The sequence below is a fragment of the Vulpes lagopus genome, chromosome 4, assembly GCF_018345385.1.
Source record: "Vulpes lagopus strain Blue_001 chromosome 4, ASM1834538v1, whole genome shotgun sequence".
Classification (NCBI taxonomy): Eukaryota; Metazoa; Chordata; class Mammalia; order Carnivora; family Canidae; genus Vulpes; species Vulpes lagopus.
The window spans coordinates 88,917,022-88,933,861 of record NC_054827.1 but is presented as its reverse complement, the minus strand read 5'-3'; the positions used below and the strand labels follow the sequence as shown (position 1 = coordinate 88,933,861).

At 40.8% G+C, this 16,840-nt stretch overlaps 1 protein-coding gene across 1 annotated transcript in view; it reads right to left on the bottom strand.

Moving 5' to 3' along the window:
- TBCA (tubulin folding cofactor A) overlaps window positions 1–11,917 on the bottom strand; it is a 74,957-nt gene extending 63,040 nt beyond the window's left edge. Inside the window, exon 1 of the mRNA XM_041752759.1 lies at window positions 11,754–11,917. Within this exon, the coding sequence (XP_041608693.1) occupies window positions 11,754–11,806 (53 nt within the window). The 5' untranslated portion in view covers window positions 11,807–11,917. The remainder of the gene's footprint in view (window positions 1–11,753) is intronic.
- Between the last annotated feature and the right edge of the window lie 4,923 nt (window positions 11,918–16,840).

Sequence of the window (16,840 nt, the reverse complement as noted above, 5' to 3'; positions counted from 1 at the left end):
GAAATTTCCCTTGGTATGTCATTCTGCCATCCATAATACAAGTTTCATCCCAAAGCCAGATTCTCCGGGTACTAAAGGAAGGCTGCCAGCCACAGAGTACTCTGTGCCAGAATTCTAAGAGCTCTGAAATGTACCTTGTTTAGATCAGCCTAAATCACACAAGTCAATTTGTCACCAGGAAATGGAATCTGATTGGCTAAAAAAAGATGGAGGTAGAGCAGTTTTCTAAACAATATGGGCTATGTGTACATGGGTAAAGATAATGGATACTGGCATGAAAATGCAGGCAAATATCAAGACAAGAAAAAATAGATACTGAGGAAGAAGCCACAGGGTTCACCACAAGATGTTTGAAATGCAGATCCAGAGTTATCACAAAGTATTATGTGAAATACTGCCCATTCAAAAAACAGAAAATCAGGGACATCTGGGTGGCTCAGAGGTTGAGCGTCTGCCTTTGGTCCAGGGCGTGATCCTGGAGTCCTGGGATCGAGTCCCATATCAGGCTTCCTTCATGGAGCCTGCTTCTCCTTCTACCTTTGTCTCTCCTTCTCTATCTGTGTCACTCATGAATAAATAAATAAATAAAATCTTAAAAAAAAAACCAATATCATCAGAATTATTCTTTTTATGAACAAAAGCCAAAGTTAGCTCCTGAGACTACTTTTATTTAATTCATCTAACACTAGAAATGCCGTGACAGTTTAAAAAGTGTTATAAATTTTAAAAACTATCAATTTTGAGACCTACATAGGATATATAAAATAAAACATGAATGAATATAAACGAATGGAAATAAACACCTTGCTTTTGGTTGGGGGGACAAGTAGAGAAGATTAAGGGTATGCATATCTGCTAGATTTTAAAACCTATAATAATGACAATAACAAAACTTATTGTAAAGTTAAAAATTAAACATTACCAAGAATAAATTAAAATTCTCCTCTAGAAGTGCTGTGCCAAACTTAACGTAAAGTATCAGAATGAACAAATATCACTATCTCAAAAAGGTTATCTGTACTCCCATGATCACTGCAACATTATTTAAATAGCCAAGACATGGAAACAACCTAAACCTCCAGTGACACACGAAGAGATAAAGAAAATGTGTTGCTGTATATAAGCTGGCCCTGAAACACAACGGTTTGAACTGCATGGGCTCACTTATATGTGTGCTTTTTTTTTTTTCTTATATAGTATAGTACTGTGAATGTACTTTCTCTACCTTATGATTTTTAAAATAAGTTTCTTTTCTCTAGCATATGTTATGGTAAGAATACATTATATAATACATATAACATATAAAACACATGTTAATTGTTTATGTTATCAGTAAGACTTCTGGTCAATAGTAGGCTATTAGTAAAGTTTTGCAAGAATCAAAAGTTTATGTGGATTTTCAACTGTACTTGAAGACACTGGGACAACTGCACTGGGACAGCCAATGTCCCAAACCCCACACTGTTTAAGGGTCAACTGTATATATATATATATAAAATGGAACATTATTCGACTACAAAAAGGAAATCCTGCCATTTGCAACACATAAATGGACACTGACAGCATTATGCTCCATGAAATAAGCCAGAAAAAGGGAAATATTGTATGATCTCACTTTATGTAGAATCTGAAAAAACCCAAACTCATAGAAATAGAGAACAGATTGGTGATCGTGAAAAATAAGGGTGGGGAAATAGGTAAAAGTAGTCAAAAGGTGAAAACTCCCATTTATAAATAAGTTCTGGGGGGAATACAATGTACAGCATGATGATATATAGTTACTATCAAAACAATATTGTATTATAGCTCTTCCCCCAAATGGCCTGAGGTGACCTCCAAAAATGGTCCGCTACTCGCTGGACCCAGAAAACCCTACAAAACCACGCAAGTCGAGAGGTTCAAATCTTCGTGTTCACTTTAAGAACACGCATGCAACTGCCCAGGCCATCAAGAATATGTATATCCGAAAAGCCACCAAGTGTCTGAAAGATGTCACTCTGCAGAAGCAATGAGTGCCATTACACTGCTACAATGGTGGAGTTGGTAGGTGTGCACAGGCTGAATAGTAGGGCTGGACACGGGGTCGGTGGCCCACGAAGAGTGCTGAATTTTTACTGCACATGCTTAAAAATGCAGAGAGTAATGCTGAACTTAAGGGTTTAGATGTAGATTCTCTAGTCATTGAGCACATCCAAGTGAACAAAGCCCCCAAGATGGGACGTAGAAATTACAGGGCTCATAGCCGGATTAACCCATTCATGAGCTCTCCCTGCCACATTGAAAGGATTCTTACGGAAAAAGAGCAGACTGTTCCTAAACCAGAAGAGGAGGTTGCACAGAAGAAAAAGATATCCCAGAAGAAACTGAAGAAACAAAAACTTGTGGCCCAGGAGTAAATTCTACATAGAATAAATGCAAAAAAACAAAAAACCGAAAATATTGTATTATATATCTGAAAGTTGCTAAGAGAGTAGTCTTAAAAGTTCTCATCAAAAGAAAAAAATTTGTGAGGTGATTTAACTTATTGTGGTAGTCATTTTGCTATGCATACACATATATCAAATAATTATGCTGTACACCTTGGACCAATGTCATATGTCAAATATATCTCAATAAAAGTGGGGAAAAAAAACAAAAAGAATTAATACAGTAACATGGAAAAGGTCTTTTGGAAAGTAATATTGTTGGCCTTCTCTATTCTCTAGCCTTAGTTCCTGCTCAACCCTGCACCAAGCAGGTTTTCAGGACCCATTAGCCAAACCTCCACCTTCAAGCCTCCCCTCACTCCCCAGGCATTCTATACTGACTGCAGTGTCCTAGAAATGGACAGCTTTCCAAAGGGTCTTTCCAAAGAACCACCCACCCCTTCTACCAGGCAAGAAAACCCTGGGTTGCCTGAGGCATATACATTATTCTGCACAAGGAAGAAGGAAGTGATTAAGCACGTTGGGGACTGAAGCCTCATTCCTCCTTTACTTTCATCTGTGGGGATACTTGCTGAAAAAAATAATTTTTCTACAAAATGATAATAAAAACCAGTATTAGAGTAAAATTAAGGTCTATCAAGCTTTGGAGGGGATGTGGATCAACAAAAGGAACTCTCACACAATGCAGCTGAAAATACAAATGGTACAAGTGCTTTGGAAAACAATTTGGCATGATTTTACAAAGAACAGACCTTATGACCTGACAATTCCATTCCTTGAAAAATATCCAAGAAAAACTCTCATATATCATTACCAAAGACATGAATAAGAATGTACATAGAAACACAGTTATTTTTTAAAGATTTTATTTATTCATGAGAGACACACAGAGAGAGGCAGAGACATAGGCAGAGGGCTCCAGGCAGGGAGCCTGATGTGGGACTCAATCCTGAGATTCCAGGATCACACCCTGGGCCAAGGCAGGCGCTTAACTGCTGAGCCACCCAGGGGTCTTGAAACACAGTTAGTAATGGGAATAATTCAAATGCCTACTGATCAAAGAATGGATAAATTGTAGTATTATCATGCAATGAAATAATATACAACAGCAAAAACAAATATGGATAATCGTATCAACATAATATACAGTAAAATAGTAAGTCCCAGAAGATATTCTTCTTACAAATTAAAAAATAACTAAACAAGATAACTCCTTAGCAATATACAAATGTTAAAGTTATATAAGATACACTTTCTTATCTTGTTTCTCCAATAAGAGTACTCTGACAAGTCTTTGAAGGTTGTGATTACTTACTGTTTTGTTGCTTGTGAAGTTTAACTAGAGTATTTATCAACTTACTCCATCTCTGTTAGTTATAAAGCAAACTTCTTTTTCCAGATTCTTGAGCTTATTTAACTGACTTCTCTAATTTCCTCCATTCCTTAACTCAACTGACAAGTATGAATTAGATGCCTACATTGTGAAAAACAACGTGTTAGACACCACCCTTGTGGTCCCTAAAAAGGTAACAAAAACTGCATGGCCTTAAGAAAATCTTTGTACATCTTAATATAATGCAGAATCCTTAGAACCTAATATTCTAGGTTTGGAGATCAAAATTACAAATACTGTACCAGTAACCTAAACGGAAATAAAATTCAGTAGATTTATAGGTCTTCAAAAATTTCATAGAGTACAGATGTTTTTCAGGCAATGGGTGCCATAAGAAAAGCATTCCATTTAGTACTGTTTAGAAGCTGAGGATCATTCAGTTAAAAACTAGATGCTTACTTGTTCTGATAACCTTTAGAGACAAACTCTAAGTTAAGACAAACTCTGAGTTAAGACAAACTCTGAGTTAAAGTATATGCATATATATGCAAGATACCCTAAGATACTTCTTTAGCACAGGTTAAAAGGATCTCAGTGACAACAGGGAACTCCGTTAAAAAACAAAGACAAAAACTCGGAGTGCTCACAGTCACTTAGGCCTCAGCCTCTTGATTTCAGCTCAGGTTGTGATCTCAGGGTGGTGAGATCAAGCTCTGCTTTCAGGCTTTGTGCTCACTGTGGAGTTTGCTTGGGTTTCTCTCTCCCTCGGCCCCTCCCCACTGTGCAAGCACACTCTCTCTCTCTCAGATAAATAAATCCTTAAAAAAAAAAATAAAAGCAAAAAAGATAAAGGAGGGTTTGGAAATTACCTGTAATCTAGCATTAGAATTTTAAGAATGTTGCTCTTTGGTCTCTGCCACAGAAAAGAGATGAGGAAGGGAACGTTTCATTTGGAAAGTATAGCAAGAAGATACACATCGTGTCCCTGCTGTGTACACCTTCTAAGGTCTACCACCTTCAGAAGTCAAACCGTGGCAAATGTGACTATCTTCCCAAGTGGAAGAGAAAGTTTAACTGGAGTGCCGAGGCTAAAGGACAAAAAAACTACTGGGACTGGTTGAATGAGACACCTAAAAACTGTACAGATTCAGGCACGGATTCCAGGAATGAACACCTAAACCCAAGAGGGCAGCTCTTGAAGTATCCAGTTTGAAGTATCCAGTTTATCTTAAGGATTTCAATGATTAGTCACAAAATAAACATTCTGGTAAAAAAAGTCAGTCAGTCTTGATAGCTGTGGTGAATCTTAAATTTTAGAAAAATGGCTCTCAAAAACTCACTCCCTTGACTAATCTTCCTTATAATAAACTTTAGGGAAGTACAGTAAGTGTGAAACTGGCTTTGTTATACTGTGTCAATAATATTGATACAATATTTTTTAAACTGTTAAGAGCACAAGGTCACTGATATAAACAGATTTTTAGGGGAAGTAGGGCATCACTGCCTCAAATTTATAGAAAGATTCCATTACAAAGTCCTAGGGATGACTTAAACGCACATGCTTCATACTCGTCCTTTCTCTCTCTGCAGCCAATCATAACAACTAAAAAGCAAATTTTTTTTTTAATTTATGATAGTCACAGAGAGAGAGAGAGAGAGAGAGAGGCAGAGACACAGGCAGAGAGAGAAGCAGGCTCCATGCACCGGGAGCCCGACATGGGACTCGATCCTGGGTCTCCAGGATCATGCCCTGGGCCAAAGGCAGTCGCCAAACCGCTGCGCCACCCAGGGATCCCTAAAAAGCAAATTTTTATCACAATTTAAAAGAAAGCAAGTTTCACAGTCTCTCCAGTGTATTGGATCATTCATCTTTATGTCCTATATCCACACTGCTTATAAGTCTACAAAATGATGATGATAATAATGACAGCAGTTAACATTAAACATTTACTACCAATCAGGCTTTTGGGCCAAATGCTTTATATGATTACCTTACTTAATTCTCCTAACAACAATATGAGAAAGGTATAATCATTAACCCATTTTTCAGCTAAGAAAACTGTGGCTTTTAAAGGTTAAATAACTTCCCTAGGATCTCATGTAATATGTATTCAGTGAAATCCATTTGTTTAATTCCAACTGCAACAATAACCATAGTTATTACCAACTATTATACTACAGTAACCATTATACTGTCATACTGTAATTGATTCAGTGGCTTCCTACTGCTTATTATATCAAAAAAATCCTTACGGAGTAAGGTTCCATTCATTCATTTGTTCACTGGGAAGACTTTTATTGAGTAGTTATTATGTGCCAAACTATACCAAATGACTCATAGATGTAGGTTCTGAGTGAAGCTGCTAAATAAATGATCTTTGGATCGTATGGTTGATGTTATTTAATAATCATGTTTAGGGACCCCTGAGTGGCTCGGTGGGTTAAGCATACAACTCTTGGTTTTGGCTCAGGTCATAATCTGTGCCGGGCCGATGTCCACTGAGTGTGGAGTCTGCCTGAGACTCTCTCTCCCTAAAATAATTTTTTTTAAAGTCTCTCTTAAAAAAATAACAAAATAAAAATCAGCTCTATTTGGGCCAATAAAGCAGCATCATTATAGGAAATGGAACACTGGAATAAACAGATCACATCCAAGCATTTCTATTCTAAGGGTTGTGAACTAAATATAACAAATTTTCCAACTTTCCTCTACTACAAATTTTCAAAATTTTCTACCAAACAAAAAAATGCAATGAAAACATTCACATTCTCACACACACACACACAGGTCAAAAGATCCTTCATTCACACTCAACTTACAGAATAATATAGCTTGTGTTGGGAAAACCACAGTCATGAGTGGCCTTAGCTTTCTCCCTTTCCAGCTTGAAGAGACATCTGGCTGCCAGCTGTGTAGCTTCTAAAAGTCACTGCTTGCCAAGTAGTTGGCAGAAGGTGGTGAAGAGCTGACCACCTGCAATCCATTTTGACAGTGCCTTTGACCACTGCTTTGGAGAACTGAATATATTACAGAAATTCCAAAAGGAGTTGGCCAAATTTCAAGGCAGGAAGTTGGCTATTTTGGCTGAACTTATTTTAACTCAAATCAAAAGGGTATGATGTGGGAAGAAAAGATAAAAAAGCTACCAAAGCTTACAGGAAATTTTCAGGGCTATGTCCTTAACCTCTCCCAGATACTGCCTACCATACTTCTATCCATCTTTATGTTACGTATAAGAAGTATATAAACAACTAAAACTACAGGAAGAGAACTGTATCTATGTCAATATATATGTCATTCCTGTTTATCACTTTTATGTCAGTGTGCTATATATATTCAGTATACATAACAATGTATGTCAATATAGTATGTTATATACTTTATATACAAATATATATTTAGTAACATGAAAATTTTACTTACCTTTTATGTTTTTAGGTCTGCTGTACAGAGTATATATGTATCATACACAATTGTATATCAGAGGTAATGGTATAGACAAACTTGGGAAGATGCGACAGTTTGGGAAAGGTACTTGCTCTAAAAAAAAAAAGAAATCAATACAATTTCCCCACTGATTCATGATGTAAAATTCTATAATCAAGGCTTGTAGATTTGTAATTATGGTATGTCAGCTACATTTAAACAAGAGTGTTAAAAGATTGTTAAAGTTAAACTAACACAATTGCAGTGTGAATTGTCCTAGTCTCATTCTAATCTACTGGTGTCACTTTCATTTAATCAGAGGAAAACTATGGGCCAATGTCAGTGCTATTTCAATGCCCTAACACTCTTTGTTCATGTTGGATTTTAAACCCTTACCAATCTAAAATGGTTATAAAAAGATATAGTTAAGAAAGTTTTTTTAATCAATTAATTCACTCACCAGTGGGCCAGTTTAGCGAGCTTTATTGAAAATAGGTTGGCTTTAAGGTTATTAAATAAACTTTTATGTTAAATGCATGACAACATTTTGGTTTTTGCAGAAGCATTTCTTGTATTTACCATAAATTTAGTTTAAAAAAAACAACCAACCACTTATTTTATAAACACAAATCTTACTTGGGAATTTATGGTAGACATAGGTCACTGAGCTGAAATACCGTATCAACATTAAAAACACTGAGCCTATATTTTCTTCTACTTTAATTAAAGTTATTTTCTAAATCACTAACAATTTAAATTAACACAGAAAATTACTCTGGCAAGGATCCATATTTATAGGACATAGTTAAATTTTAATTTAAGGTACATTATGCAATTCAGAGTTGTATTATCAGCAAATAGTATCCAAACAAATCAGGGCACACACAAAACAGTGCTATGTTAGCTAGTTACAGAAGAGGTACTAATACGAATCATCCTGGTTTGCCTGAGACTTTCCCAGTGTAGCACCGAAGATTCTACATCTTAGAAACCCTTCAATCCCAGGTAAACTGGGACAACTGATGCCTAAAATATATAAAAATAAAGGAGGGGAGGGGCTCTCAGTTCTGCAAATAGAAAGAAAACTTAGGAGTGGTGTTTGGTAACTCCCTGCTAGGGCTATTACATTAGCTATGACCCAGTGACAGGTATTAGTAGGTCTAGCAATCTGCCTGACACATGGATCTATATCTTTAAAAAGCACCTTCCAGACTCGAATCTACCAACTAATACTCATTAAATAAGGAGTCACACATGAACAAAGGCTGCTGCTTGAAGAAACTGAACTCATCTCTAACAGCCATAATTAGCTCTGGAAAAACAATCATGTAACTGGGAGGGGATTTTTAAGGAGTCCTTGAGTCAGAGGCTCAGTACCAAGTTAGCCTCACTGCTGTCTCTTACCTTCAAAGCCATTCTAGCATCTGGACTCTTTCCTTGTTCCTAGGGTTCTAACCTCTCTCTTAAAATCTATTTCCAGCAATCGGATCCTTTCCCTTTGTTACTATACGAGATAAAGTTTCTTTAGGTCCAGGGTGCTGTGAGGCTTCTACCTATTTCCTTAGGGTGTAAAGCCCTTGATACTTGCTCCTACTTTCCTAATGTGGCTGCCATCACTAGACTGCCTTCACAATTTTGCCAACATGCTGAAACTCGCATCTTTGATTCACTGACCTCTCTGTTGCCAAATACCGTCCTCTACTTGCCTATTTCCATGATCTCATAACATTCCACCTCCCTGCCCAGATTTCTTACTGAAACCCACTGCAGGGAACTTCTGAATCATCTGAAGTATTCTAGCAGATTGATTAGACACCAAATTCTAAGAATCCACTGTCCCTAGGACAGTCATCAAAACTGAACTCTAGGACTAATAACTAGAATATAATTCTAATGGATCTCAACTCCTGCAGAGAAAAACTGAAGGAATTAGAGACAGAAATGATGATCTTAAATCTCTTCTTTCAAATAAAACTGTGGCCTTCTGAAGAGAAATGAAGCTATGGGAAATGAACATTTGACTAAAAAAAAGGTGCTAAGAACAGAAACCGGTTTTTAGACCATTGCTTTAAGGAACCAATGAATAGAAGCCTACTTACAAAACCAAGAACATGTCTGAATCATGAAACTAATCAAGAAGACTTTGAAACTAAATTTGGAAGAGAAATGCATACCTTTGAAGACCTTTTTATTATGAAAAATTTTAAACATAGAGAACATAATGAAGCTCATGATCATTCAGTCCTAACAATTAGTAATATGTTGCCGCTGTATCTGCATTATCTACTTTTTTCTTTGCTGAAGATGTAGAATTTTAAAAATAGGATACTAAGGCAACAGATGGAAAGTCATATTAAATAACTTTTTTGCAAAAAATAACAGGAGACAGGGAATACTATTTATAGATTTAGACAGTTGTCTACTAAGGTAAAATATTCATAATTAACACTTAAAATAGAAGTTTAGAAAAAAAAAAGTTTAGGCTTTTTAAAGAACGAATCTTATTACAAATGGGGAAGCTCAACACCAAAATGTCATTACAAAAGCCATGACAAAAATCTATGGTAGGCATTTCCAGAAATTTATAAGCAACTTGAAAAAATATGTAAATTTTAAGTAAATAGTAAATTATGAAGGAGTTTCACAAAAACAATGTTTTTTGTACTGAAGTACAAAGAATCAAAATTAAAGTTTGATAATGTTCTACTATTGAAATAAATTGAAAACCAAACTTTATTTCCAAGGTGTTTCCATATGTACTTGACAATTTTTGAAAGCCTAAAAACAGCTTATTAATTACTTAGCTAGCTATATTTTCTCTAAAATGTTTTTTTTTTTTTTTTTACGATTTACTTATTTATTCATGACACACACAGACTGAGAGAGAGAGGCAGAGACACAGGCAGAGGGAGAAGCAGGCTCCACGCAGGGAGCCTGATGTGGGACTCAATCCCAAATCCCAGGATCACGACCTGAGTGGAAGGCAGGCGCCCAACTGCTGAGCCACCCATGCACACTTAGAATCTGTTTAATAAGCATATAGCTACTGGAACTAATTTTATAAACTGGTGAGAAATCCTATAAACTAGGATGAGAAATAAGTTCATATAGGTAATTAACAGAAAACTACCATTAGGAGTCCTTTCTGAGTTTGGGCCTAAAGCACTCCCCACGATACCTACTGTGGTACTTCTCAAATAGATTCACTAAAATGACATAATCAGAATCCAGCAAATGTGAACAACAGAATTCTAGTGTGAGTGACAGTGCAGATTACTTATATTTTCAATTGTACATGTCAATTCCCCTATTTCACACATCTTTTAAATACTTTAGAGCACTGCAGCTGGAAAGAGTTGTAGATCAGAAACTCCTCTTCCCTGTTCTGCCACTTAACTGGCAAAAGTTTTTCTATTTTAACTTCATTAAACCTCAGCTTCTCATTTGTTTTTCGTTTTTTTTTTTTAATTTTTTTTTCATTTGTAAAACAGGAACACAAACAATACTATTAACACTTAGTGGCCACTCACTATGTGCCACATACTGTATTAAACAGCAGAGCAAGTACTCCTTGCAACCACTACATGAGGTGGATACTGACTCCATTTTACAGATGAGGCAACTGAGGCACGGTGCAACGTAATGTCCCTAACAACACATAATAAATGGCAGAATCAAGAGCTCAACCCAGCCTCAGCTGAAAAAGGGTTGTGCATTTAACTACTACTCTTAGCATCTTCTTACTGCCTTAACAATAGTTTCTAGGAAAGTACAGAGCAAGCCTGTGCTAAGGCACAGGGGCAGGATCTTAGTAAGTGAATTTATTCTTCCCTTTGCCTAGTCCTTACTCGGATGGAAACATCAACAAAGGGAGGAAAGGTGGGCAGAGAGGAAGCAGTCAGGCGGCTAGGATCAGACGCTTATTTCTACTGTAAAACCACCTGCTTCTTCAGGGGGCTGCTGAGCTCTCCTCCGAGGAGGCCTCATCCAGAAGTGTGATGGATGGCCTTGGGTCCGAGCCGCAGAGGCCGGCGACGTCAGCACCCGTCGGGACTCCGGCCGGGGGGCATCCTGCAAGCTCCGCACGGCTCCGGGGCCCCGCGGGGCACGCAGGCCGCACAAGTTTGAGGAGCGCGCTGCAAGTTCACGCCCCCGCTCCGGAACGCCGAGTCCCGCTGCCCCAAAAACGTGTCCCCCCAACTCCGGGGCCGGCCTCCAGGCCCCACGGCAGGTCGCGGGCTGCACCGCCTCCCGCAGCCCTGCGGCGCAAAGAGGGCCGCCCCCGCCGGCGCCCCAGGGGCGGGGCCGCGCCGCCCACCGCGCCCAACGGCTCGGTTCCCCGGAGCGAGGGGGGCGAGGGGGGCGAGGGGGGCGAGGGGGGCGAGGGGGCCGGGGGGGTCCCGGGGAGTCCCGGCCCGCGGGCTCCCGCCCCGCCCCGACGCGTCCCCGCCCCGCCCGCCGTGGAGCCCCCGGGGAGGCCCGGAGCCCGCCTTGGGCCTGGCCGCGCCCGGCCTCTCGGGCCGCCGCACAGGAGGCGCTGGCGCGAGCGCCGCCCGCCAATCCTTACCGCTTTACGACGCCGGTTTTGATCTTGATCTGCCTCACGCGAGGATCCGCCATGGTCCCTCGAGCGCCGCGAGGAGGGGTGGAGGCCCGGGGAGCCGCGGAGGGAGCCGACGCCGAGGACGCGGTCGTGTCGGCGCAGTCGCCGCGGCCCCGCGCGCATGCGCAGACCCCGGCACCGCCCCGCAGCCAGACCACGCCGAAGGGGCGGGGCGAGGAGGGGGGAGGGCGGGAGGGGAGAGTGGAAAGAGGAGAGGGGGAGGAGAGGAGAGGGGGAGGACGGGAGGGGCAGGGAGGGGAGGAGAGGGGGAGGACGGGAGGGGGAGGACGAGAGGGGGGAGGGACGACAACCAAAAGATTGTACAGCCAGGGCTCTTGCTACTGTCCAGGATCTTCCTTCAGCCAGTCAATGGCTTTCATTGGCTTTTCTTTTGGCCTTGACTTCCAGAACTTCAGAGCTAAGTTTTGTGCTGATTTGCAGGAGTTTCCCTCAGCCTAGCTTTTCTTTTTTTTCTTTTCTTTTTTTTTTTTTTCAGCCTAGCTTTTCTGATGTAAACAACGGCTTTTCCAACTCCCAACTCCATCTCTACACTTTTGTCCCTGTTTTTTTTTTCTTTGTTTTAATGATTTTGTGACTTTACTGTAATTACTTTAATCCATAGACAGTTGATGCTGCTGTGTGTGCCCAGGCACAGGCCCTCAAGGACGACAGTATGTTTATTGGTGTCTGTCTATATTATATCGTACACTTAAGGCTATGGGTTACAATCATGGAGTTGGGCCCCACCCTTATGGATAGGGAATCAGGTGAAATTGTTCTCAGTATCAGGAGTTTAGAGTAGTGGTTAAGAGCATGAACTCTGACCCTGACTGCCTAGGTCACATCATAGCTCTGCTTCTTTACTACTGTATAGAATTGGGCAAGTTACTAATCTCTCTATGCCCCAGTTTTTCCCTCTGTAAAATGTGGGTGTTAACAATACCCGTCTCATCAGGCTTTCATAAAGCTTAAATAAATTCACATTTGTAAAGTGTTTAGGACAGTGCTGGTACTTAATAAGTCCCATACAAAGCGTTCATTAAATAAATAAGTAATCTAGGAAAGAGATCCTAAACAGGAAAATAAGAACACAGTAGGATACACGTTCACATGAACATAGAAATGTACATGATGGGGCACCTGAGTAGCTCAGTCAGTTAAGCATCTGACTCTTTATCTCAGCTCAGGGCTTGATCTCAGGATCGTGAGTCTAAGTTACATCCGGGCTCCACACTGGGCTACTTAAAAAAGAAAAGAAATACGAACTGTGTAAACTGCATTTCTCACTGTTTGGCACCCTTTTGTTCTGTTATTCCTAAACCTTAATTGAGTTGTGTTTAAATATTCCAGCCTGGGACTAAGGTGAACTATAGGAATAAATCTGTAGGGGACTCTGTAAGGGATACATTTATCAACATTTGAGATTGAGGGTTGAAGAGATCCCCAAGACTGGGGAATCTGTCAGAGCAAGAGGAAAGTATAGTTGTTTCCTCCCTGAGTGGCAGTTCTTCCATTGCTAATCTTGGAGGATTGTGGTGATATTTTACTAAAGAATACTGCAGATTCCCTTACAAGTAATAAGAAGTTGTTTTCCCCATACGCTTACTTACAGAGCTATGAACTCAGTTTCACCATCCCTTCATGCTATTTTTTCCTAATTGACTCCAAGCTTCTCAAGATTAGAGGCCACGATACATTCATCTTCGTCTCCCCAGCACCAAGCTTAATGCCTAGTTCTTAGGAGATGCATAGCAAGTATTTTTCTGAGTTGAAGAAAAGTCAAATATGGAACTGAGATAGATTTTTAATTTTGGTACAAACTAAAGACTGGTCATGTCTTTACCTTCCCTGGAACCCTGCACGCAGTGAGACTTGTATAGAGCTAACATGCAGTTGCTCTGACTCTGTACGTCTGTTGAATAAAACCAGGTGGCCAACTGGAGAAGACATCCCTGGAGAGATAACTTAAATAAAGATGTACTGTTGATAAAAGTATATTTTTGTGAAATGTCTCTAATAATTACCTCTGAGTACTGGTAAGACTTGAAATGCTTCCTTCATCATTAGAAATTGTACCTCTTCTGAAGAGATCTAGAAGTTCCACTTTTTTCACCCTTACTTGTACATTTTTTCAAATTCTCTTGGCCTTCCCTGTAACTGGAGCCACTGCAGTGGCACCCAATCACACTCAGGCTTTGACCAGCATTGCAGGACTGCAATCTGGAAGTTCCTTGCTTCAGGCCTAGGCCAGAGCCCCACAGAGACAGGAGACTGGCGTGGGAAACCTCTCAGTACACATGTATGCGCAACCCAGTACTTCAGGGGAACAAGAGCCTATGGATCAAACGCTCCCCCTCTTTAGCTCTCCAGGCAGTAGACACACTTCATAAACCTCTTCAGCTGATTCCATGGGATCAAATACCAGCCACCTGTAGCAGGCGACAAACTCAATAATCCATGCTTGCATTTCTTTTCTTCTTTCCCTATTTCATTTATCCATTGCTCACTCCTGGCCTCAGAATCACTTTCCAAGTAAGTGGGGTAGTAATATGCTGCACTGGGGAATATTATTGACAGATTAACCAAGTGAACCAGAACACAACAGCTTTAAGTGGGGGACAGAGCAAGAGTGGGGTTCTGCATCCAGTTTGGGCTACAATACAAGCTCCTTTGCTATTCAGCCCATATGACCCAGTAGATCCAATGATGCTGATGTATCTGGTGGCTAAGGATACTCTATGGAGTCTCTGGTAAACCCAAAGAGGAGAAAAAGCATATAGGTCATGCCTGTTGCTGTAGAGAAATACTCAGTTTTTGAAATACAGCTCCAGAAACACTCTGGGCCCTAGCAGAGACTTGGAATTGATAATGTAACACCGAAACTATAGGGACAAAGCCAGCAATTATCAGAGGAATATTATCAGATTCATTCTGAGGGCATAATAGTAATACAAAATGGTACATCTGGGATTGAGCTTGAGCAGGATCAGAAGTCAAATGTAAATTCCTAGAACATCGAACTCTGTTGTTTTCACCAACACATTTCTCTCAACTCGATGGCCTCCCTGAGGATGCCCTTTGACCAAAGTTTTATAACGGAGAAAAAAATTCGGACCTCATCCACAGGTGGGTCAGTACAATAAGTTGATGTTAACTATATAGAAATTGCTGCTGCACCATAGCCCAGGTAGAGGTTGTCCTAAAGGACACTTGGAAACAGAAATCTTCCCCCTGCTGCAAAGCTGCTAGCAGAACCCTTGGTCAGTGGCTTTATATGGAGGGTGAAGTGGCCTGTAGTATGGATTCCTGGGCACTGACAGATGGACTGATTGGTTAATCAGAGGCCCAAAAGAAATAAATTTGGCAGAAAAAGAAATAGGGAAAGACCCCAGGAGTGTATACAAAGCTTGTGATTTGGTGTCTCACGTCGATGTCCACCAAAGAGCAACGGCCACTGTGGAAACAGTCAATAACCAAGCTGACAGCACGACTTGTACTTTGAGTGTCCAACAGCTTGTCTACTCAGCCACCTCAGGGCAAGCCTGTGAGCAGAGCAGCCAGTGCAGCAGAGACCGGGGCTGTGGTAGGCAGCCTCTAAGTTGGCGAGTAAGGATTCCTGCCTCCTGGCATTCCTGCGCTTGCGAATCCCCTCTCCATGAACGTGCATTTAGTGACTAGACTATGGCAGAAGAGATGGAATGTCATCTCTGACATCAGGTCACACAAACGGCTTCCACCCTGTGTGTTCTTTCTGGCTTTCTCTTTGGTCATTCACAATGTAGAGAGCCAGTTGCCAGGTCGTGAGGCAGCCCTGTGGAGAAGCCCATGTGCTGAGGGACTGAGGCTTGCCAACAACCACAAGACTGAGCTGGGAAGAGGAGTTAAGCCTCCAGATGCGACTGCAGTCCCAGACAACAGATGGACTGTTATCTCTTAAAACAGCTTGAGCCAGAGGCACTTAGCTAAACTGCACCAATTCCTGCCCTACATTGTTGTTTAAGCAACTAACTTTTGGGGTACTTTGTTATGCAGCAATAGATCACTAATGCAGAGACTAGGCATGGGCTCCTTTTCCTTGAGGCTGACCTCACTGGTGCCATTGCCGAATGTCTAACCTGCCAGCAGTAGAGATCAGTACTGAGCCCTTGAGATGACACTATTCCAGGAGAAGACTACCTGGCTGAGAGCTTGACTACATAGGACTCCTTCCTCCCAGAAATGTACAGTGTGGCAACCATGAGAGGACACTGTTCAGGTCTACTTTTCAGAGAAACTTCTGCGGGGAGCCTAGTTACCTGTCAGCCTCCAGCTTCTACACCTTTGGATTCATGTAGCCACGCCAAGGACATGCTTTTCTCCTAGCCAGTTACTGAGCACAGCAGTGGTATTAGAGACCGATGATTCCTGTCCAGTGGGATTCCTTAATAGGAAACTTTTGCTCAGGAACTCCCTATGAACCTGGGAAGACTTCACAAGAACTTCACTGAAGTCTAAACTTTCCTTCCTTATCTTCCCTTCCCTCCTTTTCACAGGTGTCAGACCAGACCTGTATTGCAATCTGAAGTTTCTCCCAGCTTACTCTGCTGCCTCCCAGCATTTCTTTCACAGATGTTTCCTTCAACAGATTCTTGCATGTCTAAACCTGTCTTGGCTCCTGCTTTGAAGGATCTACACTGACAAAGACAGTGACCTATCCTTACCAAAAGTCACATCTACTCTAGATAGGGATTTGCTTATTGACAAGGTATTATACTCAACATTGCCTGAGATCAAACGACATATAACAATGAGACCACAGAATCCTCTGATCTTACCATATGCCTCATCACCTAGAAGCAACCAGTTTAATAGAATGATGGTACAACCTGTTAAAGACTCAGCTAATGTGACAACTTGGGGACAGTACACTGTATGATTGGAGAACCATTCCCCAGGATACAACATACGCACTAAACTAACAGCTGACATACTGTCCCTCAATACACAGAATACACGGAATGGAACCAAGAAACCAGCTGATGGAAATAGGATAGGCACCTTTTACCATAACA